Source organism: Balaenoptera acutorostrata, chromosome 18 (genome assembly GCF_949987535.1).
Source record: "Balaenoptera acutorostrata chromosome 18, mBalAcu1.1, whole genome shotgun sequence".
Classification (NCBI taxonomy): domain Eukaryota; kingdom Metazoa; phylum Chordata; class Mammalia; order Artiodactyla; family Balaenopteridae; genus Balaenoptera; species Balaenoptera acutorostrata.
The window spans coordinates 56,251,972-56,277,217 of record NC_080081.1 but is presented as its reverse complement, the minus strand read 5'-3'; the positions used below and the strand labels follow the sequence as shown (position 1 = coordinate 56,277,217).

At 39.1% G+C, this 25,246-nt stretch overlaps 1 protein-coding gene across 7 annotated transcripts in view; it reads right to left on the bottom strand.

Annotated features, from left to right (window-relative positions):
- The window catches only part of DGKH (diacylglycerol kinase eta), a 179,320-nt gene that overhangs the window by 101,670 nt on the left and 52,404 nt on the right, over positions 1–25,246 (bottom strand). For all 7 annotated transcript variants that reach the window (XM_057532626.1, XM_057532627.1, XM_057532623.1 and 4 more), the window contains exons 3-4: positions 6,104–6,214; positions 819–899 (exon numbers count right to left, since the gene is read on the bottom strand). In XM_057532626.1, coding sequence (XP_057388609.1) covers positions 819–899; positions 6,104–6,214 — 192 coding nt within the window. The remainder of the gene's footprint in view (positions 1–818; positions 900–6,103; positions 6,215–25,246) is intronic.

Here is a 25,246-nt window from a genome sequence, read left to right as displayed (position 1 = left end):
GAATACCTTGTGTTTATTAGCACAAGTGCCTAGCACATGGTGGATCCTCAATTCATATTTAATTCATATTTTTATAATCAAAGAAGTAGAAAAAGTATGGGATATCTGAGATAAGCTTTGAAGAATTGGTAGAATTTCAACAGCTGTTGATGGAGGAGGGATCATTTAAGTCAGAGGGAATGGAAAAAGCATTAGGTTCAGACAGAACTGCTGGACTGGTGGGATGTCTAAGGACAAATAGTTATCAGTATGCTAGAATGTTGAGGAAGGATTTCACAGGACTTTACGGCGGAGTTACAGATGCAACCTGACAGGCGATGGCGAGCCAGTGAGGTCTTCTAAGCAATGTGATTTGCAATTGGAAAAAAATTAACTGGAACAGAGGACACTTCTTTAAATAGCTGCCAATGAATTACCTAAGTGAGAAGAAATGAAGGCCTGAACTACAGCAACTAGAGTAACTGTAAATGGAAAGGAGAAAATATTATTTTTAAGATTGAAGGTAAAGAACCAAACTTTCTGAATATTTAAGAACAGTGGAATTAGTTGAACATTAAAGGGAGGTGAAAATTTTAAGGCACTAAAATTAGAAGGTCTAAAAAGAAAACTATATAAATACTTTACATTGGTTTATTGACCCAAACAATCATGACACGTTGGGTGTTAGCATCTACAATGTACTTATCAAGTTTACTGTTCTTGGTGAGAACTCCAACACGTGTGACACACAGCTGGCAATTGAAGAGGGCGTTCAGTACAAGCTCACGAAAGATCATTCTATAACTTTTGAGGGGGGAGTTACCAGAGTATAACCATACCGTGAAGCTGTTGTTAGCATTTTTTGTGCTTGCTTCAGCTACACTGGCATCTGAGAGGTCAACTTCATCAAATATCAGAGACTGTTAATGAAAAAGAATACAAACATGTCAAGTGCAAACCTAACTGAATGCTCCTCAGTATTTTTTTTTTTTTTTTTACCGTCACATCATGACCATGAAGCTATGTCAGGAATTAGAAATAAAAAATGAAGAAAAACTGAAATTACTGATGCTTGGTGAGTAAAACCATAAAGTTCAATGAACACATACATTCCAAACTGTAAAGGACTTTAAACAACTCCCCTGGCATATTGTTTCATTGAAAAATGCTCTGTGCTCTCCAGAAGCATCGTTTATGGGAAACCTACTACGCAGTGTATGACATACACACATACTCACACACTCCCCACAATGAGAAGAACTAGTCCTGGCTCAGATCACGAACAGTTACTGAACTTTTTGAACGTGACCTTCCTCATCTGTAAATGTGTTCAAATGAGATGGTGCATGTGCTCTGCAAATATAAGATGACATCTCTTTTATACTCTTAAAAGAAGTTTTATTTATTTATTTTCTTTTTTTTTTTTTGGCCAGGCTCCAACATTTATTTTTTTTTGTATGCTTAAAAGTGGTTTTAATCAAAAAAGTTTCAGTGGTAAAAACTCCATAGAAATAAAATCTTTAAAATGGACAACTGAGAAATTAGGAAATTCTAGTAAATAAATGTATCCTTCCCACTTTGAGTCAGTTGGTCCTTGTTCACGGTCATCCAATGTTCTTCCAGTGAGGCAGGTATAACACCACTCCTCTAGAACTGCTAGAAAAACAGGCTCCCTTATCTAATAACTTTTACCACCCCCCCCAAGATCTCCAGGGGGTCATGCAACTCTACTTCAACCCAACCAATCTGACCGTAAGACTTGTTCCCTGACTACAAGGAATTTATAATCTAGCACGGGAGCTGAAATAGACACAACTAGTTTTAAGTAAGGGAGACTATTAAAAGTGGAAGAGCAGATACTACAAAATGCTATGGAAGGTCACAGCAGAAAACAAATGCTTTCTCTTGTGAATAACGGAATGAAGACAATTTTAGGGGGACCTTAAAGAAAATAAGGAATTTCTTTAAGTGGAGATAGAGGAAAAATCATCCTGGGGATGGAAAACATGGAGCGAGGCTGTAGGCTATCGAGTGGTCAGTGTTGTCTGGAGATAAATGTGAGAAGTCAGAATGGAGCCAGATCAGGGACAACCGTGAACATAATGACTTTTAAAATAAGATTATTCTATTTTGTTATTACTTCCACAGCTGCATAAACTAAGAATTATGTTTGTTTGTTTATTTATTTATTTTTTACCTCCTGGTGTATAACTCTACTAATTATATCACAAACATGTGTTTTTTAATATAGAAATGATCGATTATCCTACTGGCACAGTAACAATAAATCTTACTATTTTTAAATTGAAGTATAGTTGACATACAATATTATGTTAGTTTCAAGTATACAACATAGTAATTTGACAATCAAATACATCATCAAATGATCACCATAAGTCTAGTAACCATTTGTCATCATACAAAATTATTACAATATTATTAATTATATTCCGTATACTGTATATTAAATCCCCATGACATTTATTTTTATAACTGGAAGTTTGGATCTCTTAATCCTCTTCACCTATTTCACCCAACCCCACATAACCCTCCCTTCTGGCAACCACCCATTTGTTCTCTGTATCTGTAAGTCTCTTTCTGTTGTGATTTGTTTGTTCATTTGTTTTGTTTTCTAGATTCCACATGTAAGTGAGATTGTACGGTATTTGCCTTTCTCTGTCTGACTTATTTCACTCAGCATAATACCTTCTATGTTCATCCATGTTGTTGCAAATGGCAAGATTTCATTCTTTAACCTTTAACCTAAAAGGTTTTTTAACCTTCATACTAGCTAATATTTCATTATATTCATTACTAATAATTGGTCTGTTCAGATTTTCTGTTTCTTCCTGATTCAGTCTTGGAAGATTGTATGTTTTGAGAAATTTATCCAGTTCTCCCAGGTTGTCCAATTTGTTGGTATATAATTTTCATAGTAACCTCTTATGATCCTTCGTATTTCTGTGATGTCAGTTGTTAACTTCTCTTTCATTTCCGATTTTATTTATTTGGCTCTCTCTCTTTTTTTCTTGATGACTTTGGATAAAGGTTTATCAATTTCATTTATCTTTTCAAAGAACCTGCTCTTAGGTTTTTGTGGGGTTTTTTAGTCTCTGTTTCATTTAATTCCACTTGTAACTTTACTATTTCCTTCCTTCTACTAACTCTGGACTTATTTATTCTTCTTTTTCTCATTCTTCTAGGTGTCAGATTAGATTGTTTATTTGAGATTTTTCTTGTTTCCTGAGGTAGGCCTGTATTACTATCAAATTCCCCCTTAGAACTGCCTTTGCTGAGTCCCAAAGATTTTGGAACACTGTGTTTCCATTTTAATTTGTTTGAAGGTATTTCTTGATATCCTCTTTGATTTCTTCAATGACCCATTGGTTGTTACTGAGTTTGTTGTTTAGACTCCATGTGTTTGAGTTTTATTCCAGTTTTTCTTGTGGTTGATTTCTAGTCTCATACTGTTGTGGTCAGAAAAGATGCTTGATGTGATTTCAGTATTTTAAAATTTATTGAGATTTGTAGCCTAATAAAAGATCTGTCCTGGAGTGTTCCATGTGCACTTGTAGGCACCATATATATGGGTCTTGTTTTTTGTATCTATTCAGCCACGCTGTGTCTTTTGATTGGTGCATTTAGTCCATTTACATTTAAAGTAATTATTGATAACTATGTACTTATTGCCATTTTTGTGAATTGTTTTCTGGTTATCTTTGTTGTTCCTCTCTGTTCCCTTCTTCTTCTCTTGCTCTCTCCCCTTGTGATTTGATGATTTTCTTTAGTATTGTGTTTATATTCCTTTCTCTTTATTGTTCGTATATCTGTTATCAGTTTTTGGTTTGTGGTTACCATGAGGTTCTTATACAACAACCTCTGTATATAGCAGTCTATTTTATGTTGATAGTTGCTTAAGTTTGAGCATGTTCTAAAAGCACTACATTTTTACTCCATCCACCATTTTATGTTTTTGATGTTATCTTTGTGTATTCCTTAACTAATTATTGTAGATATATATGGTTTTACTAGTTTTGTTTTTTAGCCTTCATACTAGCTATATAGGTGGTTGATCCACTACCTTTACTATATTTTTGCCTTTACTGATGAGATATTATCTTTCATAATTTTCATATTTCTAGTTATAATTTTTTCTTTTCTGTTTAAATTTCTTTAACATTTCTTGTAAGACTGGCTTAGTGATGATGAACTATAAAGTAGACAAGCTATTGTCTACTGGGAAACTATCTTTCTCTCAATTCTGAATGATGATCTTGCTGGATAGAATATTCTTGGTTATAAGTTTTCTCCTTTCAGTACTTTGAATATATTGTGCCACTCTCTTCTGTAAAGTTTTTGCTGAAAAGTCAGCTGACAGTCTTATGGGGACTCCCATGTATGTAACTAGTTGTTTTTCTCTTGTTGCTTTTAAGATTTTCTCTTTAGCTTAACATTTTGGCATTTTAATTATAATGTGTCTTGGTGTGGGTCCCTTTGGGTTCACTTTGTTTGGGTCTCTCTGTACTTCCTGGGCCTGGATGTCTGTATCCTTCACCAAGTTAGGAAAGTTTTCAGCCATATTTCTTCAAATAGGTTTTCTGTCCTTTTCACTCTCTCTTCCCCTTCTGGGACCCTTATAATGTGAATGTTGGTATACTTGATGTTGCCCAAAGGGCCCTTAAACTATTCATTTTTTGGTTTCTTTTTTCTTTTTACTGTTCTGATTGGGTGATTTCCACTACCTTATCTTCTAGACCACTGGTCCTCTCTTCTGCGTCATCTAATCTGCTGTTGGCTTCCTCTGGTGTATTTTTCATTTCCATTATTATTTTCTACCTCTTTGTTGAAATTCTCACTCTTCTATTCTTCTACTGAGTTCAGTGAGTATCTTTATGACCATTACTTTGAACACCTTATCTGGAAGTTTGCTTATCTCCATTTCATTCAATCTATTTCTGAGGGTTTGTCTAGTTCTTTCATTTGGAACATATTCCTTTGTTTCTTCATTTTGCCTAACTTTCTGTGTTTGTTTCTACATGTTGCATAGATCAGCTACGTCCCCTGGTCTTGAGAGAGTGGCTTTGTGTAGAAGGTATCCTGTGGGGCCCAGTAGTATGGTCTCCCTTGGTTACCAGGGCCAGATGCTCCAGGAGTGTCCCCTTTGTGGGCTGCATGTGTCCTCCTGTTGTGGCTCAGCTGCACTTGCTGAGGGGGTGCTTGTATGCAAGGCTGGACCCCATTGTGGCTGGTTGCAAGGACCAGTTGCAACTGTTGTGGGTGCTCTGGTGTGTGGGGCTGACCCCTGGGGCAGGAGCCACTTTGGGGGGACACTAGTGTTGGCCAAAGGTGTCCCCCAGGTCTAACAGGGCAGGGGGCTGTTTTGGTGGGGCGCCAGTGCCAGCTGAGGGTACCCACCTTAATGTTTATTTTTGAAGGAACAGTAAAATATCCACATTAAATGGAAGCTCATCATTACAATTTTTTTCTTCCAAAGCTCATCATTCTTATTTCATTCAATTGCTATATAAAAATTATTTAAGCCTTTATTTTATTTCACTATGATTTTTATTTCTAAATGCTAGCATAATTGAGTGATTGTTTTGTACCAGACATTATGTAAGCACTTCATGTACGTAATTTCATTTAAGCCTCCTCTCAACAACATGCTGTCCACAGCCACTCCACTGGAATGTGCTAGAATCGGGATACGAACTCTTGTCTGAAACCAGAGTATGAACTCTTAGTAACTACAGCAATTCTCTCTCTCATTTTCAGGAAAAGATTTATGGGGTAAAAAGTAGCAAGAAAGGGGGGAACCCAAATTTAGAGTTTATTATATCTATCTAATAAGGTTACATTTAACTGTTCATTTTACTTGGAAGGAAAAAAGAAAGAAAGCAAACTACACTAGGACCATCCTATAAGATTGTCCTTAGGGGAAATTGCATGAAACTGACTCAAATAGACCCCCTTGGGATTTGGTCCAAGATGAATCACATTTATATGGAATTTATATCAGAGCAGTAATGCTAGTGAGCCCCAAGACAAAAACAGTTTATAGAACCAAAATTTCAATTCCATCTACGGCCTTCGAGTGCTTGCAACTAGTATTCTCTCAAATTACCTTTGAGTCCTTTGCATAATAAAGTGTACGACCTCGAAGTTTGAAGTATCGCTTTTTCCATCTTTGGAAAGAACTTGTTTGCTTCAACAGTTGTCCCTCTTTAATACTGGTCTAGGGAGAAGCAGAAACACAACAACATGATTAAAATGAAATTCAAAACCAAATAAATTTCAAAATTAATGACACACTATCATTAACATTTTGAATACTATTTCTCATGCTTTGCAAATTACATGAGAGAATATTTTATTCTCCCCATTCAACAAGGGAACACATGTGCAAAGCCCCAAAGAGCAAAGGTGAATTCAACATGGTGACTCAAAGCAGTCATAAATACTATGGAAGACACATGCACAAAACTAATACTTTTCAATACAGTGTGATGAGTACATGTACATATATAAGTACATATATACTTGTATATAGTAAAATGGTGGAAGGGTGGAGGTGCAGTATAATGTAATGGTTAAGAAGGCATGGGCTCTGGAGCCAGAAACCTTCTGATCAACTCCTGGTGCCACCACTTAGTAGCTGGATGAAATTAGGCAAGTCAATAAACTTCATGGCTTTATTTATTCATCTATAAAATGGGGATGACAACAGGACATACCTTATAGGGTTGTTGTTGTGAGGAATAAATTTTAAAAACACGTAAAGGTATTTACTGCATGGCACATAGTAAGTGCTCATTAAATGTCAGTTATCATCAGCTATGTGTTATTGTAACAAACACATACTCAAAGCATGGTGCATGGCGGCCCAAAGAAGGAAGCTCTGCCTCAGAGGGAGTGAGTGATGTTGTCCTCCCAGAGGAGAGCCTTAGGTGGGTCTTGAAGGAGTTTATCAGAATGATGAGTGGGAGAAGGGTATTTTACGTGTGTGCAGAAGTAGAAAGGTATAAAACAGCACAGATATTTGGGGAATCTTCAGAGTTTCTGGTTATAAACACAGGGTAGAGCTTGCAACGGGGAGCAGCAAGAGATGTGGTTGGAAGAGGTGGGCAGGGGCTCTGGGATTCTGGGCTAGACCCTGTGCTAAGTGCTTTATGTATACAAGTTCATTTTATTGCCACCACCAACATCCTTGGAACCCCTCTGACTTCATCTAGTATCTCTCCTTCACTTGGTCACCTCCATTCACAATGATGCTTTGCTTTTAAGTGGGCGTGCATGCACGTCCCTTAGAACTGGACACTACCTATTCTCTCCTCCTGGACTGCTCTTCCCTCAAATATCCATCTGATCAACTCCTTCACCTCCTTCAAGTCTCTCACCTTCTTGATGAGACCCACCTCACTGACCTCCTATTGCACATGCTCTCCATATTTTCCCCCATCCTGATCTTATTTACTTCCCCACACAAAGAACTTTCCAACTTCTAATGTATAATGTAATTTACTTATTTATTATATTTATCGTGCTACCCCTATTAGAATATAAGTTCCCTGAGTTTATTATATCTAATAAAGTTAAATTTCATGTTTCATTTTAACTGGAAGGAAAAAAAAAGGAAGAAGGAAGGACACTTTATTTATAGCAAACTAAACTTACAGCCTTCCTATGAGACTGTCCTTAGGAAATATGTCACGGGATTGACTCAAATAGATCCCCTTGGGATGGGGGTCCAAGATGGATCACATCTATCCTGAATTCACAGAAGAGCAGTAATGCTACAGTGAATCTCCAGGGCGAAAACAGCTTACAGAACCAACATTTTATATCCATCCCACTGGACTACACACTGATGTGTCTCAAATACCTAGAACATTATCTGGCACATGTTATATGGAGATCCATATGAATGAATAGAAGACGCTGAGATTAAACCCACATTTGTTTGAACTCCAGAGGTTGTTTCCAACTTTTTTATTTTTTTTTTAATTTTTTTATTTTTTTATTTTATTTATTTATTTATTTATTTTTTTTTATGGCTGTGTTGGGTCTTCGTTTCTGTGTGAGGGCTTTCTCTAGTTGTGGCAAGTGGGGGCCACTCTTCATCGCGGTGCGCGGGCCTCTCACTATCGCGGCCTCTCTTGTTGCGGAGCACAGGCTCCAGACGCGCAGGCTCAGTAATTGTGGCTCACGGGCCTAGTTGCTCCGCGGCATGTGGGATCTTCCCAGACCAGGGCTCGAACCCGTGTCCCCTGCATTGGCAGGCAGATTCTCAACCACTGCGCCACCAGGGAAGCCCCCTATTTCCAACTTTTACACTATACTGTCTTTTATTATCAACAAGACATAAAATATTGAGAAAAGTTTGTTGTCTCTAATACGGTAGTTAGGTCATACTAATGTTTACTTTCAATTTCATTAAAAGATTCCCTCTAGAGCCTGCTCTCAGATGGTCCTCCAGGAATTGTGAGAGCATTAAAATTTAATGATAACAAAATACTGTTGAAACTTCAGTACCACAGACCCCGACTTAGAATCAGACAGACAGACTTCAAGCCAGGCTCCACTACACTCTAACAGTACAAATCTGCGTAAGTTACTTCAGCTCTCTGTGCCCAGTTTCCTCCCCTAAAATATGGGGATAATAATGCCAACTTCACAAGCTTGTTGCATCTAATTTAATTATCAGATAATGCCTGGAGAGCACTTAGCACACTATCTGGGTTACAGAAAATATTTAATAAATGGCAGAAAGTGTTATTATGATATTGTTATGCTATTAAGTTCATGGAGTATTTGCCAGGCACCAAATTATAAGAGCTTCTTGGAAGAAGTGAATAAGTGTTTGCAGGCCTCCGTGAGAGCAAATAATAGCTGGGGCAGAAGGAGAGTGTCAAGAGATGAGGTTAAGGGAGACGACAGCCAGGAGATGTTGGCCACAAAGGGGAGCTTGCTTTTTATTCTAAGTGCAAAAAGCTAGTGAACTGTCTGAAGCCAGACAGTGAGAATGGGGAAATGGGTGAGAAAGAGTGGGGGACCAATTAGGAGGCTGCTGCAGGAGTCCCAGGGAGAGACCAGGGAGGATGGAACTAACGTTGTAGCATCACTGAGACCGATAGAAGTAGAGGAATTTGAGACGTTATTTTGGAGGCAGCATCTACCGGCCTCTCTGATAGACATGAAAGGCAAGAGAGAGAAAAGAACCAAGGGAAAGTGTAAGCATTTGCCTTGGGCAACTAGATGCAAAAGATTGCGAGAGAAAAGGGTATTAATAAGGAAGAGTTAAGTGGCGAGCTGCCCTGCTGCAGCATCTAAAGTTACCCAGGGTAGAAAGTCTACATTCTTAAACTTGATCACAAAGTCTTGAAATGCTATAAAAATATCTCATCCAGAGAACAAATCTTTTGGCAATTCAAATTATAAAAGTGGGTGTTTTAAGATTTTTGTAAAGTTCTGTTGAAGGCAACGAGGAAGAAAAGTTAGTGTTTAGTCTATTTATGTTCTATCAGGCTGTTTCTAAAAAGCATAAATAATCTAATATTTCTTCTCCACATGGTTACTAGAGTAATTTTCTAAAATGAAAACCTGATTACATTATGCCACTGCTTAAATCCTTCCTTAGTTCTCGCTATCTTTTTTTTTCATCGATGTATAGTTGATTTACAATGCTGTGTTAGTTTCAGGTATACAGCAAAGTGATTCAGTTATACACACACACACACACACACACACACACACACACACACACACATATTCTTTTTCAGGTTCTTTTCCTTTAAAGGTTATTACAAAATATTGAGTATACTTCCCTGTGCTTGTCTGTTTTGTACGTAGAAGTATGTATATTTTAATTCCACACTCCTAATTTATCCTATCCTCCTCTTTCCTCTTTGGTAACCATAAGTTTGCTTTCTAGGTCTGTGGTTCCTTTTCTGTCTTGTAAATGAATTCATTTGTATCTTTTTTTTTTTTTTTTTTTTTTGCCTGCAGCATAAAGTCCAAACTTCTATATGTATCAGAGACGACCCCTGCACGATGCTGTCCAAACTCCTCGCTTGCCCCTCCGGCCAGAGGCTCCTCTCTCTGCCCTAAATGCCCCCTCCTCAATCGCCTGTCTTGAAAGCACCCAATCATTTCAATTCTGATCTAGTGCCACCGCCTCTGGAAGACTTCCCCACCCCCTAGGAAGAACACTCCCACCTTTGCCCCTAGAATGTGTCCTTCTCCTGCCTGTATAACAGCACCTACGACAACTGAATGGCGTGTTTGTGTTCCCACCAGGCTGTGACCTTCATAGAGCTAAGACCATGTCCTACGTATTTTAATGACATCACCAATTAACACGTTAGCTGACACTTTAAGGCCTCCATAAATGTTAAACCAAACAACTTTAAAAGTGTAAAATGGTATATAACTTTGTCTTTTAAAACGAAGATAGTATTAGGAAGGAAAACAGGAAAGAATGGCTATAAATGATTTTATGGTTTCCAGCATTCAGCAGGTCTGCTTCTTTTCACTGAATATAAAAAACAGCAAATACAATGCAAAAAAGTATATATGGACCCCGAGGTGCACTCCCTGGGTGAGGGTTTGGGGAGACACAGTCAGAGGAACAGGCAAATGTCGACCTATCCTGATTTTATGGCTATTGATAATTTAAAGATGCTCCTTACATAGTCACTTTCAAGGCAAATAATTTATCTGTGTTTTACTATATAACTTTATGTTCTTTAAATCTTGCACAAGTTATTTGCAGTGTGTGAGGCTGAGGAGAATACATGCATTTACAAACTTCTCTATGTTTTAATATACAGTCAATTTTAAATTCTTGAAGAAAGAAAAGAAAGAAAAAGACATCTGAAGCTAGCTTGCTTTCCTCTAGAGATGTGATTAAAAAGACTTAACTAGGAGGCAGTTTTTCACATGAAAGTTAATCCTTAAAATAAACGTCTGTTTATATATGGCAAGTTAAACAAACACTTTTCATAAAAGAAGGAGCACAACAAAAATGATTAATTTGTAACAGCTCCTGCAAATATAATCATATAGGCAAAGCATGGTTCAGAGAAAAATACTGTAGTTTGAAAAATCTCAAAATAATGAGTAAACTAAAGGAAGAAACAAGGAATCTTTCTTTAAAATCGAAATATTTATTATATTCAATATTAATGTTCCACTAGAATAACAAATTGAATTTAGTAACAGACATAAGAATTAGCTATGATCAGTTATTATGAACAATCTATGAAAAATAAGCATTAGATTTTAATTTTATTTTGTTCACAATTTCCAGGATAAGGGATAAGCTCTCCCTTCCCTCAAAATAAGGCTTAGAAACATTTGCATTTAATGGTCATTTCATCATATAATCTGGCAGATATTAGTTTAGTACAATCTGACCTTTATGAAAAATCAGTGAAGTCATATAGCCCCTAACCGTAATCCAATAACCCAGTTTCCAAATATTAAAAACAAAAAGTTAAATGAATTTGGCTTTGAAAAAAAATTGTTTCAATAAAATAAGCTTTAAAAGTTTTAAGATCTCTTTTCTATCTGGCTTTCTGAGACTGTTTGCAGTCCAATGTCTTAAAGCTGTGCAATTTGCTCATTTCGCGCCCCTTGCTAAAAGCAAACAAAAGTAATTTCTCTTTTAAATTATACACACATGAGCGCTCTAGGATTTCACCTAACATTTCAGAAACACCTCTGTGTCACAAGTTGAACTTGCTTTGATGGCATACTACTTCAATGTCCTGAGGAGAGTGCAACTTTACAAACAGCCATTCAATGAGCCTTTTTGTAAAGCTAAAAATCTTTGAAAACATCAGTTACTGCCTGATTTATCTGATAAACATACATTTTCATATGTTGGCTTTTGCGGGGACATCAAATAGGTGTGGTGAAGAGCGCTGATGTGGAGAACTGGAAATGTCAGTGATGACTCATCTTTTACAGATGCCTTCAAAAATTCCAGGAGAATCTCGAGCTTGTCCTAGTCTTGTCCCAGCACGACCCCTTAATTTCTCTTCTAGGGAATGGGAATGGAATTTGCTGTGATGGGAGATGTGGGTTGTTATGGACTAAATGTTTGGGGGCAATCTTAACCCCCAATTTGATGGTACTAGGCGGTAGGGCCTTTGGGAGGAGATTGTGTCAGGAGGGTGGGGCCCACATGAATGGAATTAATGCCCTTATATGTGAGACCCCAGAGCACTCTCCTGCCCCTTCCACCATGTGAGAACACAGCTAGAAGATGGCTATTTCTACCAGTACATTGATCTTAGACTTCCCAGACTCCAGAACTGTGAGAAATAAATATTTATTGTTTAAGCCAACCAGTCTTTGGCATTTTTGTTACAGCGGCCTGAACAGACTAAGACATGGGTCAAGAGAATTTTCACCACTCTATACTTTGTATGTAATCACTTCTTTCCTATCTCTTTTAACTCTTTATCTACTCCACCCTCCCAAACAGAGAATTAGTCTTTGTCTTATACCTTTCTTTGCCATATCCATTTTGTTATATAAGGTCTAGGAAAGCTGTCTATGTACAGGGTACCTGTACAGAACCTATAACATCATGAGTCTAGACTTCCTTGAATGGTAAGCATCTTTAGTTTTAGACTTTAATTTCTAAAGTGGAAATATCCTTATATGCTGTATATCTTTATGTGCTGTTGTGACATGTGAAACAATGGATATGAAAGGATACATAATTTTTTAAAAAGCTGGTATGACAAGATACCATCATCATTAACATTAGTCCCCGTGATAATCATTATTTATTACAGAACAGATCTTATCTTTCAATCCATCGCTTTCTACTCCTCCCGCCTTTGCCTTAGTTCAAGCTCCTCTCACTCCCTTGAACTCAACAGTACCCTACATGTTCTCCATGCGATCAGTTTTTCCCACCACTAGTCCATTGTTCCCACCATGGACAGAATTATCCATAAGAAATATTTTTGATCCCGCCAAACTCTGGTTTAATATGTTCAGTGCTTTCCTATCACCCACAGTGTAATCCCAGACTTGTGAGCTGGGCACACACTCTTCCTTCCAGAAATGACCCACTTTCTGTAACAGCTTCATCTTCAGCATTCCTCCTAAATTCCTCTAACAGGAGAGGAAAAGAGAAGTACCTGCGAATCCCCAAATCCTCCATGCTTCCCTACGTCCAAGCTTTTACACGAGCTCTTCCTTCTACTCATAATAGTTTCCTCTGCTTCTTCTTAGAAATCTCCCACCCCATCCTATCATCCTCCAAGGCTCAGGCCACCATCATATCCTGGGTGCATCCACAGCACTACGCCCACACATAACTTATAGTGTTAATCATGTAGAATAGGAATTTTTAAAAATTCATGTCTCTCTCTCTCCTGTATCTTATTTATTTTTCCCCCCTACACATATAACCATGGACTTGATACTAAGAAAATAATGACGATATGTTAATACATTTATTCAATAATTAGGAAACAAAAAGTAAGAAATTAAGAGGATTAAAACATTTTTTTCTGATAAGAACTTGAGGAATTAAGTGGAGAAAAATATTTCAATTTTTCTCTCTTCAGCAAGTCAATATACTGTCAGAAAGCACAAAGGAAATAGACCTGACTCCCCAAAAAAGCCCTGGATTGAGCTCCATTTCTGGCTCCATTTACTAGATTTGTGGCTGCAAATGAGCAATAACATTTATGAGCCTAAGTTTCCCTACCTGTAAGGTGAAGATCACTGTCACCTGCCTTGTATTCTTCAGAGTTGTTAGGACAAAACAAAATGAAGTGTAAATATCTTTCATAAACTCCCAAATGCTGTATAAAGTGTCATTAATAAGCAAGGTACTATTTTAACAGGTCATACTTTTGGGAAAAGGTGTTTTTAGTGGGACTGACACAGTTCAATAAAGAGATACCATTTCTGAACATAGAGCCCAATGCTTATATTTAGAGAAATTATCCCACAAAGATCAGCTTTAATTACATAAAGTATACAGTTCCAAAATGTATAGTTTTCTAAACATTTACAGAAGAAAAATCAATCATGAAATGGTATTTAATAATGGAGCAGAGTTTAAAACTGCTATATAGGGCTTCCCTGGTGGCGCAGTGGTTGAGAGTCTGCCTGATAATGCAGGGGACACGGGTTCAAGCCCTAGTCTGGAAAGATCCCACATGCCGCGGAGCAACTGGGCCCGTGAGCCACAATTACTGAGCCTGCGCGTCTGGAGCCTGTGCTCCGCAACAAGAGAGGCCACGATGGTGAGAGGCCCGCGCACCACGATGAAGAGTGGCCCCCGCTTGCTGCAACTAGAGAAAGCCCTCGCACAGAAATGAAGACCCAACGCAGCCAAAAATAAATAAATAAATAAAATTAAAAAAAACAACAACAACAAAAAAAACTGCTATATAGTGTTAGTATTTTACTTTTTAGAACATCAGTCTTATTTACCAGTAAAATTAGAAAATGATGACAATTGCTGTCGGATAACTCCACTTGGATGCCAGTGGCTCTTCAAAATTCAATTAGCCTCAAACTGACCTCCCTATTAGATTAGAGTAGGGCCAGGCCCACCTTATTCACCACTGTAGCCCCAGCACTTACCATAGTTCCTAGCACAGAGAATAGCTCTTAATTGCACAAAAGAATAAATGAAGTGAAGACTGATATTAAAATAAAGCAGTTGAATGTCATTTAGAGGAAACTTGAACTGTACACTATCTTAAGAGCTTTTAAGGGAGAGCCTGGGCAGGAAATTGACAGCATTCTGAGAACTGCACCCAGAGGTGCTTATTTTGTGGCCATCTCTTTCTTATTTGGAAATGTCCCTGCAGCAAATTTAAGCAATTAGTTGTTGACTATTCTCTTGGGTTTTTCTTTTTTTCCCAAATCGAAAGCCATTCTACTTTTATTCACTACCATTCCATCATTGCTAAGGGAGGCCAGCTATCACATCAGCATTAATATTGTATTTGGGTGGTATCCAGACTTATATCTATAAAATGTGTAAATCAATGATTATTTGTAATAAACTTTCTATCCTTCCCTATTCTATCCAACAGTTAAACTTACATAATTTTGCTTGAAAGGTCAAAATGCAAACCACACAGATCCGAATTCTACTCTACATCTCTAAACTAAAAGTCTACCTTCATCACCAGATTGCACTTTAATGTATGCATCTTCTATGACAATATCACTTTTTTCTTTTATTAGCTCCTCTATTTTTTGCCTGATTATAAAACAAGAACTATTTTTCTCCACACATATGCCAGAACTTATATTGAATGACTACTGTCCATCACCTTTTTTTTAACTAATTAATTTTATTTTTTTTATTTTTGGCTGCATTGGGTCTTCATTGCTGCGCGTGGGCTTTCTCTAGTTGCAGCGAGTGGGAGCTACTCTTCGTTGATGTGCGCGGGCTTATCATTGCGGTGGCTTCTCTTGTTGCAGAGCACGGGCTCTAGGTGCACGGGCTTCAGTAGTTGTGGCTCGCAGACTTAGTTGCTCGGCAGCATGTGGGATCTTCCCGGACCAGGGTTCGAACCCGTGTCCCCTGCATTGGCAGACGGATTCTTAACCACTGTGCCACCAGGGAAGTCCTGCCCATCATCTTAAGACTTTGGAACGTAAACCATTTGGTGTCATTCTGATCCAGTCTGTCAATCTCTTTTACCATCCAAGTATTAAATTGCTTCAAGCCTGTTATTTCTATCAGCCTCCAAATTTCCCTCAGTTCCTCTCGACTCCAGACCCTTTGGCTTTGTGCCTTGTATTCTTCTTTCCCCTTCTGAATTTTGTCCCACCATGAATTTCCTACTGTCTTAAAAACAAATTTAAGCCTCTTTGTTAAAATAAGTATACATACATTACATAAAGCTCTATCAAATACACCAGTTATTCTAAAATCTGGCTGATCGTCTGAATCACATGGAGAACTTCATAAACATGAACAGCCTCAGTTCATCTGGGACTTTTAAAAATTGAAGTATAGTTGATCTACAGTATTGTGTTAGTTTCAGGTGTACAGTAAAGTGATTCAGTTATATATATATATATTTTCAGATTATTTTCCATTATAGGTTATTACAAGATATTGAACTAGTTCTCTGTGCTATACAGTAAATTCGCATTGCTTATCTATTTTATGTATAGTAGTTTGTACCTGTTAATCCCATACTCCTAATTTGTCCCCCCCACCTTTCCCCTTTGGTAACCATAAGTTTGTTTCTTATGTCTGTGAGTCTGCTTCTGTTTTGTATACAGATTCATTTGTATTATTGTTTAGATTCCACATATAAATTATATTATACTGTATTTGTCTTTCTCTTTCTTATTTCACTTAACATAATGTCCTCTGAGTACATCCATGTTGTTGCAACTGGCAACATTTCGTTCCTTTTTATGGCTGAGTAATATTCCACTGTATATATATACCCCATCTTCTTTGGCCAATCATCTGTTGATGGATGTTTAGGTTGCTTCCATGTCTTGGCTATTGTAAATAGTGCTGCTATGAACACTGGGGTGCTTGAATCTTTCAAAATTAGAGTTTTCATCTTTTCCAGATATATACCCAGGAGTGGAATTGCTGGATCATACGGTAGTTCTATTTTTAGTTTTTTAAGGAAGCGCCATACTGTCTTCCATAGTGGCTGCACCAATTTACATATCTGGGACTTTTTGATTCAACAGGTCTGGAGTAGGGTATGTGAACCTACACATATTAAAATCTCTTTTCGTGGGCTTCCCTGGTGGTGCAGTGGTTAAAAATCCACCTGCCAATGCAGGGGACATGGTTCGAACCCTGGTCCAGGAAGATCCCACATGCCGTGGAGCAACTAAGCCCGTGCGCCGCAACTACTGAGCCTGCGCTCTAGAGCCTGCGAGCCACGACTACTGAAGCCCGCGTGCCACAACTACTGAAGCCACACTCCTAGAGCCCGTGCTCCTTAACAAGAGAAGCCACCGCAGTGAGAAGCCCGTGCACCACAACGAAGAGTAGCCCCCGCTCGCCACAAATAGAGAAAGCCCATGCGCAGCAACGAAGAAGACCCAATGCAGCCAAAAATAAATAAATTTTAAAAAATCTCTGTTCGTCATTACGATTATCAGTCAGGTTTAATAAACTCTCATAAACATATTTAAGTATAATAATTTGTATAAAACCTTGAAAAGATATAATTTAGCACTTTAATTGATATTCAGTCTGATCATTTACTCTTATTTAGCTTTGAACATTTTACAGATTTGGTGTTAGAATCTTCCTAAAACATGGTTTTAGGAAGTACTGTATCTCTATATTCAAAATGTTTCTTTCCTCTGTATATGGAACCCTATTTAGTGTACCACTCCTGCCCTCTGCCCACCCCACTGGCTCTGCTCCAGCCAGCTGGGGGGAGTCATTTGGGTTTAATAACTGAGCATGCTCACTCAAGCTCTTCCCTTCCTCCTCTTGAGAGCCAGCGGCCCACAAGAAACCAGGCTGTACTCAACCATCATTCAGAGAAAAAACAGCTTTGATTTGCAGAAGGAGGCTAGAATAAGACCTCTGGATGAGGGAACGAGGAGCTGGGATCTGCACTGGACACGACCATGTGGCGGGAAAGGGGGGGTGGAGGCGTGTGGACAGAAAAGGGCAGCCCTAGATGCTTAATCTTCCCCGTCCCTGAATAATGTCTCCAGCCTGCGCCACCACCCAAACCCATGCTGGCATCCGCCTGACCTCACAGAGAAAGTGGATACTGGCAGAGGAACTGCAGTGGCAGTGATGAGGACATGTTTCAGTCAGGAGCCAGAGGATAACGCAGTGAGCCAGGAAGATCCCAGCTTACAGAAGAATGAAGATAGCATGTGTTTCCAGAACCAGTATTAAAGGATAACGCAGTAAGGTGATGCAGGCGCTTTGTTTACATCACAAAACATTTCCCTTTTTATAAACTGCTACTTGAAGCAGTTGTCCTCAAGCAGTTTTGTGTATCAGAATATATGACCATGCACTTTGTTTTTTTATTTTATTTTTTAAAATTTATTTTATTGAAGTAGAGTTGATTTACAATGTTGTGTTAATTTCTGCTGTACAGCAAAGTGACTCAGTTATACATATATATTTTTTTCATATTCTTTTCCATTATGGTTTATCGCAGGATATTGAATATAGTTCCCTGTGCTATACAGTAGGACCTTGCTGTTCATCCATTCTATATGTAATAGTTTAGAATGCACTGTATTTATAAATTAATGCATTCTAAAGCAAAATAATAGACATTATACCAACATATTCTAATTACCCTCTATGTCAATAAACCATCTAACGATTATGAAAGTAGTTTGTCCCCTACACTGGTTTGTAATTGTCTTGAGAAAAGCTACAGATATAATTACCTTCCTGAGACTGTGGTTATTTTGTGAAGTTTTATTTGTTCATTCCTAAAATTAAGCTTTCTCTCCATTTTTAATATGTTCCTTCTTTAGGAGTTTCTAAATGTTATTTTTTGGATTAATATTAAAGTGATAAAAACATATGATTTTATAAAGTGCTCTTATACTTTTATTCAAAGGAGAAGGAACAAAATGTCCCTGCTGTATACACATCAGATGTACTTTTTTTCATGAAACACCCTGAACTACAACACATTACCACAGGGTGGTAGTGGTGTTATGCCCGATGCCCAGCTTTTTCTTTCAGAGCCAGGAACATAGATGGACCTCTTGTCAGAGTTAGACCGATCCTTGCCTAGATCCCATGAGTGGCACATAATAACTCTGTTGTAAAGGGGTAAACAAATCTATCCTTCTAATCCTGAATTCACTTCTTCCTTTATTAAAGGAAGGATTCACTCACTTCCAAGAATAATCCCTTTGCCTACACATGACATTTTGATGTAACTACTTTCCCACTCGGCCACAATGACACAACTATTTTGATGCAGGGGCATTTTGATGTGGCTAAAATAAACCACTAAACATTACTTTTTTTTTAACTAGTAAGTAATGTGCATAACAAACGACCTCACGCCATGCCTAAGTGTTGCAATATTGCTGCCGTGTGTTCCCAGTTCGGACGGCAGTGCAGCCGAGGGGTCAGTGGTCAAAGGGTCCAGACAGTCAGGGATGGGACGGGAAATGGGGTAATGCTCAGGATCTGGCTACATCTCACCAGGAGTCCTATCTTTACCACACATGCTTATCTCAGAAAGGGCTATTAACCAATCTGTGTAAAATATCTGTTTATCTTCCAGAATTTCAATTGTAATCTTCAATAATCTGCTCTTCAAGTTCACTGGTTCTTCCCCAGAGATTATCTGGGTCCCAACTGCATAAGAAAATCTCAGTTACATTTCTGCCAGTTCTCTGAATTCATTGATAGATGGGTAGGTAAGTAGATGGGTAGGTCAGTAGACAGGTAGGAAGGAAGGAAGGAAGGAAGGGAAAAAGGGAGGGAGGGACGGAGGAAGGAAGAAAGAAAGAAAAAAAGAAAGGAAGGAAGGAAGAAAGAAAGAAAAAAAGGAAAGAAAGAGAGGGAAGAAGTGAGGGAGGTAGGGAGGGATTATTTTTAAAACCATAAACTCCACTCTAATGATGGTTTCAATTGGCAGGACTGATATCCCTAAAAGGATAACTCGGTTCTAGTAGATTTTTTAAGACCATCTTAATTGTTCCCCAAAATGAATAAAATCAAATGTGACTGTCCTCCGTAATCAGAATAGGGCAGAGTAAAGGTGAGAGATGAAGGCTGGGCAAATCACTAAGTAAAACGATAACACACACACAAATACCAACACGGGTTCCATACTTCGGTCATGACAGTGTGTTCCTTTATCAGGATCCATTTCCTGTCCTCCATTTATTCCTCCTCTGAGATCTTCCCTGCCCTACTCTATCCCCTGCCAGAAAAACTTAACTCCTCCCTTCTTTGTGCTACTTTTGTGCATTGTTCTTACTTCTCTCTTTGCCTTGTAGTGTACTCATCTGTTTGCGTGATGCACAGGGGTGCAGAGCTGTACACTCTGGGTGCAAATCTCGGCTCCACAGCTGACCAGTTGATAAAGACCTGGAGCAAATTACTTAACCTTTCTGTGCCTGAGTTTCTTGTCCTTTGAATTGTGGATAATAACAACGATAGCTAACATGTAGGGGTGTGGTAAGGACTAAATGAGCCAATGTATTCATGTAAAGCATTTACAACACTTCCTGGCACATAGGGCTCAGCAGATATCAGTTGTTCTTATGTTATTCTCGCTCCTGCCCCTTATGAGGCAGTAACTCCCCAAAGGCAGGACCGCGTTTTTTCCATCTTTGTATCCCTGGTACCCAGCACCATGCCCATCACCTCAATGGTACTTCTAATTTGTTTTTTAAACGGAACTGAACTCTTTCCTCTGCCTTCCGTCTCTGATTGTTCCCTCCCCACCCGTTCTTTCCCCCAGCATGTCTGCTCTTAAAGAGTATAAACTTGTTTCACCTCTTCATTATGTCCCAGGTTCCAATCTATGCTTGCCTCTCCTTTAAACTTCCTTTAAAGTTCTTTTTTTTTTTTTTTTCAAATGTAGAGTATTCTTATTGTCTCTTTCATTTTCTTCAAGCTTACTGCCTAGCTTTCACTGCTTCTTCAAGAAAACTGCCCCTTGGCTATTTCCAAATATATCCTACCTGCCAAATATCTCTGGGTGAACTCATCCTCCCATTATGTCCTCTAAATAGATACAGATCTCCTAAAGCAAATTTCTCCATTCATTCTCAGTAGTTTTTTAACTCCAGCTCCATGGAGATGCTATCACCAGCTGAAACTCAACAAGTAGATTTTATTTCATGTAATATATGTTCTTGCATAATTTTAAAAAACACATTTGTCTGGTCCAGGAAACCTAGATGCTAATTCTGAAACTTCTGGGAAATAACTACACAACACTGGGTAAAAGTCACCCAATTTGGAATTCAAAACGAACTCAGCACCTTCCCACGGCAGCTCTGCTCCTCTTCCTGTGACCCCATCTGTCAGCAGCCGCAGCGGCATTTTCCTAAGCACATAATCCCCAAACTTCTGAACTATCTTTAATTCTCTCTTGCCCCTACATTCCTTAGTTTGCCATCAAAATGATTTTGAAACATGGTCTTCCTGTCTGTTCCTGCTGCCTGTGCCCCAATTCTGGTAACTCCGTTATTTCTCACCTAGACACCTCCTATGGAGAAATGAAGAACAGCACTGCAGGAAGAATCTCCTGCTGGAGACAAGAGCTGGACCGGCAGCCAGCCTGCCACCAGTACTCATCCTTCATTTGTAAGTGACAGCTTCCCCTTAAAGTCTGGCCCGAGTGTGGAAAACAGCTCCACTCTTAATAGCCCATAATAAAATGGGGGCAAGACAGAACACTCAAACGAGTCTTTACCAAAGACTGGCGATAACAAAAGGACGAAACACAGAGAAGACCTTGCCAGACAATATGAACAAAATACCTCTTGTCCTCCAGGCTTGTGAGCCCAAAGAGGGACCCAGGACCTCTGTGTCTTGGCTCTCCCAGCAGGTGCACACTAGATGTTCCCCGACCGCCGAGGAGCACAAGCTCAAGAGGCACCACATTCAAGGTCTCCAAACAAAACCCACGATGAAGAACCTTCCTCGCAGTTGTTCTTCACTCACAGGGATGCTGGCTTACTGCGCAGGCCTCAACTGAACAGCACAATCCAACAAACGTTCCCTATTGTTCATAAAAGGAAATCTAGTCCCTGCTAATTAATTCTCTATACTCCTTTCCTCCAGAATTGTTTCCTTAAGATACAGCTCGCATCCTGTCACTTCCCTGTTCAAAATCGTGGTTGGTTGTTCATAAACCACAGAGTAAAACAAAAACCCTGCGTCTGAGGCCCTTGACTGTCTACATCTTTACTTGGTTTCGTAGCCCCCTCTCTACGTGCAGCGTCCAGCCTCACTGGTCCTGTAGCTTATGCTCCCGGCTTACTGGTCTACCTGCTATTTGCTGAACAAAACACGGACCCTCCTATCTTGGGACCCACATTTACGTCTTTCCAGAGGCCCGAATGCTTTTCCCCAGGATCTTTCCTCCTCACTGACTCACCTCCAACTGTTGGGCTTAAACACCCTCCTTTCCAAATGCACCACCTATGTAGAGCTCACTCATTTGCAATTCCATATGCTCAGTCCTCATGGAGCCCTATTTGTAAAAGGTAATGGATTCGCAGAGGAGAGCAATGTGCTAAGATTATGTTTACTCTAAAAAGCTTATCTCTCATTTTCAATATTATCAGTGGTACGTGAATTCTGAAAAATATATTAATTACAGTATGAGAAAAAAATAAATCATAAAACAGATCAAGTTACCCACTCGGTCTGTAGACGATAGTCTAACCCTATCTCCCTCACCCCCAAAAGTCATTCTAGGATCCAAATTATTTTATTTCTTCCTCATCCTACTCAAACTCCAATCCACTTGAGAAAAGCTGTGTTGAGAAAAGTGAATGTTTTGTTTTTGGCCTGGAGTGGAACATTTCCTTTCCCTCTCTTCAATTCACATATCCCTACATCTTGATGCCTATGTTAGGCCGTATCATATACGTGTTACCTTTATTGTACACAATTCTCTGTGTACACATAGAATTTGTCTGCTGAGGTTAAACAGAGCCAGGGAAGATTCTAAGGCTTGCTGTACTTTTCCCCTGGAAGGTGAGGCAACCAAAGACTACTTCGCTCCGATGCCTAATCCAAATTCCATAAGTTCAGAGGTGAAAATCAGGTTCTATGATTCACACATGAAATATATCGTATTTTACATATCTTTTCATTCTTTTAACACATATTGAATGCCTACCACATGTCAAGAACTATTCTAAGCCTTGGAGATAGAGCAGTAAACAAAACAGATAAAAATGCCTGCCTTCCTGGAGCTAATAGTATATTGGAGATCATACTTAAGGTTCTAGAAAGGGTTTTCACAACATCTAATTTCATTTTAACCAGAAATGAAAGGTGTGTATAATCTACTCATTTACTTATAAACCTCACTAAACCAGTTTGTAAGTATGAACCCAAAAGTCTGAAAATAGCATGTAAAAGAATATATATAAAAGTTTAGGACAACATCCTATGACCACTCAAAGAATAATTTCCTACATGAGAAAGTAAGTTATCACCTCAGAGTAGCAGAACCTAAGTCCAAATGGGCTACAGGAAGAAAATTTACCACTCACTTCCAAAAAGATGCCTGTTTTCTTTTATCAAATGTATAACCTGAGGTTATAAAAGTTTAAAAACTACACACACATACAAACACAAACACAACTATACACATTGTTTTAGAAGGCCAAGGTCATGTATATTTTTTTATAAAAATCACCTTTAGAAAAATTTTTTTCATAATGACTCTACTAATACTGCTTTACTACTGCTATCAGTTTTTCCTATGGTGGAAAGATGGCAAGTAACTAAAGTCAGAAACGTTATGATGGGGGACTATAGGTCTTAGGCATTATATAAAAATTTGTTAATAAGTAAGCAGTCTCTGGATAGAAAGATTCTATGTAGATCAGAGAGAAACCTTTTCATGAGAGAAACAGCTAGTGGTCTACCATAGTCCATTCTTCCCTTCCCCGGTACTTGGCCTTCTAGCTACAAACTCCATTTCCTGGCCTCCCTTATATGCAGCCATGTGACTAAGTTTAGGCCAATGGGAATTGAGTAGAAGAGATGGGGGCAACTCAAGTGTCATCCCCTTAGAGACACTTGGCCTAGATTTGGACTATGTTTTCCCCACTTTCTGCTGGCCGGCAATGGTGATGACTTGGGCAAGCTTGAAATGTGCTCACTGATGCTGCATTTCCCAGGTGCTGAATGTTTGTGTCCCCCTGAAGTTCATATGTTGAAGCCAAACACCAATGTGATGGTATTAGGAAGTGAGGCCTTTGGGATGTGAATAGGTCTCTACCCTCATGAATGGGATAAGTGCTCTTATAAGAGAGACCCCAGAGAGCTCCCTTGCCCCTTCTGTCATGTGAGGACACAGCTAGAAGATGGCCATCTATGAACTGGGAGGCAGGCTCCCACCAGACACTGAATCTGCTGGCACCTTGACCTTGGACTTCCTACCTCCAGAACTGTGAGAATAAATGTTTTTTGTTTATAAGCCACCCAGCCTACGGTATTTTGTTATAGCACCCCGAACAGAGTACAGCACAAGCTTTTCACAGTTGGATGAACCCTGTGGCTGAGCTCTTGCACATGGGATTTGAGCAGAGGTAATGAGTGCCCTCTGGCCTAGGCCTTGATACATGGGCCTCCCTCCTCCAAGTTTTCTTCCTCCGCTTTCTGGTTGGAACCTGGAACATAAGGGACCCCCCCAGGTAAGGACAATCCCCTGGGGAGATGGCAAGGAAACAACACGGAAGGAACCAGGGTCCCTGAGTGGCCTCACGTAGCAGAAATACTCACTCACCTCAGAAACTTTCCTTGCACTGTGATGTAAGAGAGAAACTTCTTTGTTCTCTGTCTCTGAATTTGGGGGGTTTCTTTGTTATTACAACTTGGCAACTCTAATATTCAAGCTATGTTACAGCCATCCCACCAGCTCTGGACCACATGCCTCTGAATGGTTACTGGTGAGAGAGACATACATTTTTATATTATTTAACCCACTATATTTTGGGGTTTTTGTGACAGCAAGTTAGTCAACATATACTATGTTCCTACCATCTAATCTGTAATAAGTCAGTATATATAATTCTAGGAATAGGTACAAGACTCTACCCAGCATCCAATATCTTTTTCTCCTTCCTCACAGAACCCTGATTAGATACCCACTCTTCCTCTGCAAGTCATATGCTTAGGGGATGCTGAATCTATTCCTAGCTCCAGCAAGTACGTATTAATTAGTTTAATAAGTTGCTAGGAGGATTCCTTTCCCCGTGCCATCTGTAATTAGTTCAGAAGTGGGATGAGACCTAATTCCAGCCAATGAGATGTGAGTGGACGTCTGGGGGTGGGGAGGGACTGCTTTTGGTATACCGGAAAAGAGAGCCTGTTTTCTGTCTGCTGTCTGGATGTGACACCTAACTGATAAAGTATAACAAGAGTCCCCATAGAACATACATAATAAAGAAACCAATCCTAAGACTAAAATAGAAATAATATACTACCGCAGCCTAACCATGAGCTGAAAGAAACATATTTAATTACTAGCCACCTAATAGCCTTAAAAGGCACTGGAACCGCCACAAACAGAAAAGAACTAGGCTGTGT